Source organism: Anopheles coustani, chromosome 2 (genome assembly GCF_943734705.1).
Source record: "Anopheles coustani chromosome 2, idAnoCousDA_361_x.2, whole genome shotgun sequence".
NCBI lineage: Eukaryota > Metazoa > Arthropoda > Insecta > Diptera > Culicidae > Anopheles > Anopheles coustani.
In genome coordinates, this window is record NC_071289.1 from 76,780,157 (window position 1) to 76,781,766 (window position 1,610).

Below are 1,610 nucleotides of genomic sequence, written 5' to 3' on the forward strand. Positions count from 1 at the left end.
TGCTAGCTTAATTCTGCCAAATAAATGTGTTACGCCATTGTCGCTTGGCGGTTCCGTGGTCCATGCTCATCCATTGTTAAAAGTGCCGGTAGTAAATCTTTCATCCAAACCACCTCCCAACCCCAGCTTTCCATTGTCGCGGAGAGTGCGTTACGCTACACGCAAGACACAGCACCGACCCTCTCCGCCATCGGTTCCTCGGTTCCCTTAAGTCCTACCGCGTGCCCTGACGCGTGCAGTTGCGAAACTGCTGCTCGCACACTGCACTCTGCCGCTGGAACTCCTCCGCGGACGGCAAGTTGTCATGGATGCCCTTCATTATCTCCTCGCCACTCGGCGGGACGGCCGTCGTCGTTGTCGATTGGTGGCGCGTACCGGCGCCACTCGACGGTTCCGGCGACCGCAGGATCTGGTCCCGCACCACGTTCTGCATCTTCCAGATGAAGGGCTTGATTTTGCACATCAGCAGCCGAATGCAGTCGGTGTCCTCCGGCGGGTAATGGTCGAGCTGACGCAGTTCGCGGTCCAGGTGTTCGGTCAGGTCGGAGTGCTGAACCTGGTCGAGCAGCACGCGGAGCTGGCGGGAGGGATTCCGTAGTAGCCACTCGAGAGGAGTGGACCCACCACCGGCGGGTTTGCCGTTACTGTCCGTACCGGCGCTTTGCTGGTGCGTCTCTTCAGCGGGTTTTGGGAACCCTTGGACTGGATCCCTTAAAAATGGTGACGTGTCGGTTTCGAGCGCCGGTTTGCGGAAAGCTCCCAAATTTGTCCCAATCTAAGGGAAAACGAACGATGTAATATGTACTCGTTAGCTGGCGGAACTCACTCGCTAGGACGCCAGGTCGTCCAGCTACTTACGATGTGCGCTAGGAACACGATGCCATTGACTAGCATGGCGCCCAGCTGGTTCCCGTCCAATCCGAGCAGTTTCATCATAATCATCATCATCGACGGTGTCCGGCCAGCCAGGAGACCCTCACCAACCCCACCACCACCACCCTGTTCGGTGACCTCCGGTTTGGGCGAGGGTTCCGACGCACCGCCCCGCCGGTTGGCGAACCCTTTGGCGACGAGATCGGCCACGTCCGCGATGGTGTTGATGCCGAACAGCTTACCCGTGGTCTGCAGCCCCTGCTGGATGTCGCCCATCAGGTCGGCCGCAATCCGACCCGGCTGGTCCACGAGAACGAGCACCAGCAGCAGACCGGCCAACCACAAAGCACCGCATGCCGCCGCCCGCGGACCACGGCATAGTCCACGATATTGCATTACACACGGTTTTGTGAAGCACACAAGCAAGTCGACTCTCCCCCCGAAAAAATAAAAAAATAAAAGGACCGCTAGCTTTAACTTTGGCAAACAGAACCGCGTTTTTTGGTTCGGCGACTCAAAAGGTTTTCCACACCAGGGACGCCAAGGGTTACGGTGATACTATTCGGTGTCTCGTGCACAACTGAAACCGAACACTCGAGAAGTGCGTCTATCTGCCAGCAGGGAACTCATATCGGGGAAGGAAGAAAAAACCCTCCCCAGTTGTCAACCTGTCTGCTCGTCGTCCATTGTGTTTTCCATCCCCGCCCGCGGTTGGGGGGAAAATGCGGCGACGAATG

The 1,610-nt window shown here is 57.6% G+C and overlaps 1 protein-coding gene across 1 annotated transcript; it reads right to left on the reverse strand.

The window, feature by feature from the left end:
* Nucleotides 1-214: 214 nt before the first annotated feature.
* LOC131265068 (uncharacterized) lies at nucleotides 215-1,269 on the reverse strand. Its single transcript, XM_058267330.1, has 2 exons — nucleotides 859-1,269; nucleotides 215-775 (listed from the first exon to the last, which is right to left on the reverse strand). Exons 1-2 carry the CDS (start codon nucleotides 1,267-1,269, stop codon nucleotides 215-217), a joined length of 972 nt encoding a protein of 323 aa, XP_058123313.1.
* Nucleotides 1,270-1,610: the final 341 nt, after the last annotated feature.

Excerpts from the sequence above, each read along its gene's own strand:
- LOC131265068 (XM_058267330.1), bottom strand. The coding sequence starts at position 1,269 with ATGCAATATCGTGGACTATGCCGTGGTCCGCGGGCGGCGGCATGCGGT. Across the intron at positions 776-858 it reads TCGTGTTCCTAGCGCACATC|ATTGGGACAAATTTGGGAGC; the intron begins GTAAGTAGCTGG and ends GTTTTCCCTTAG.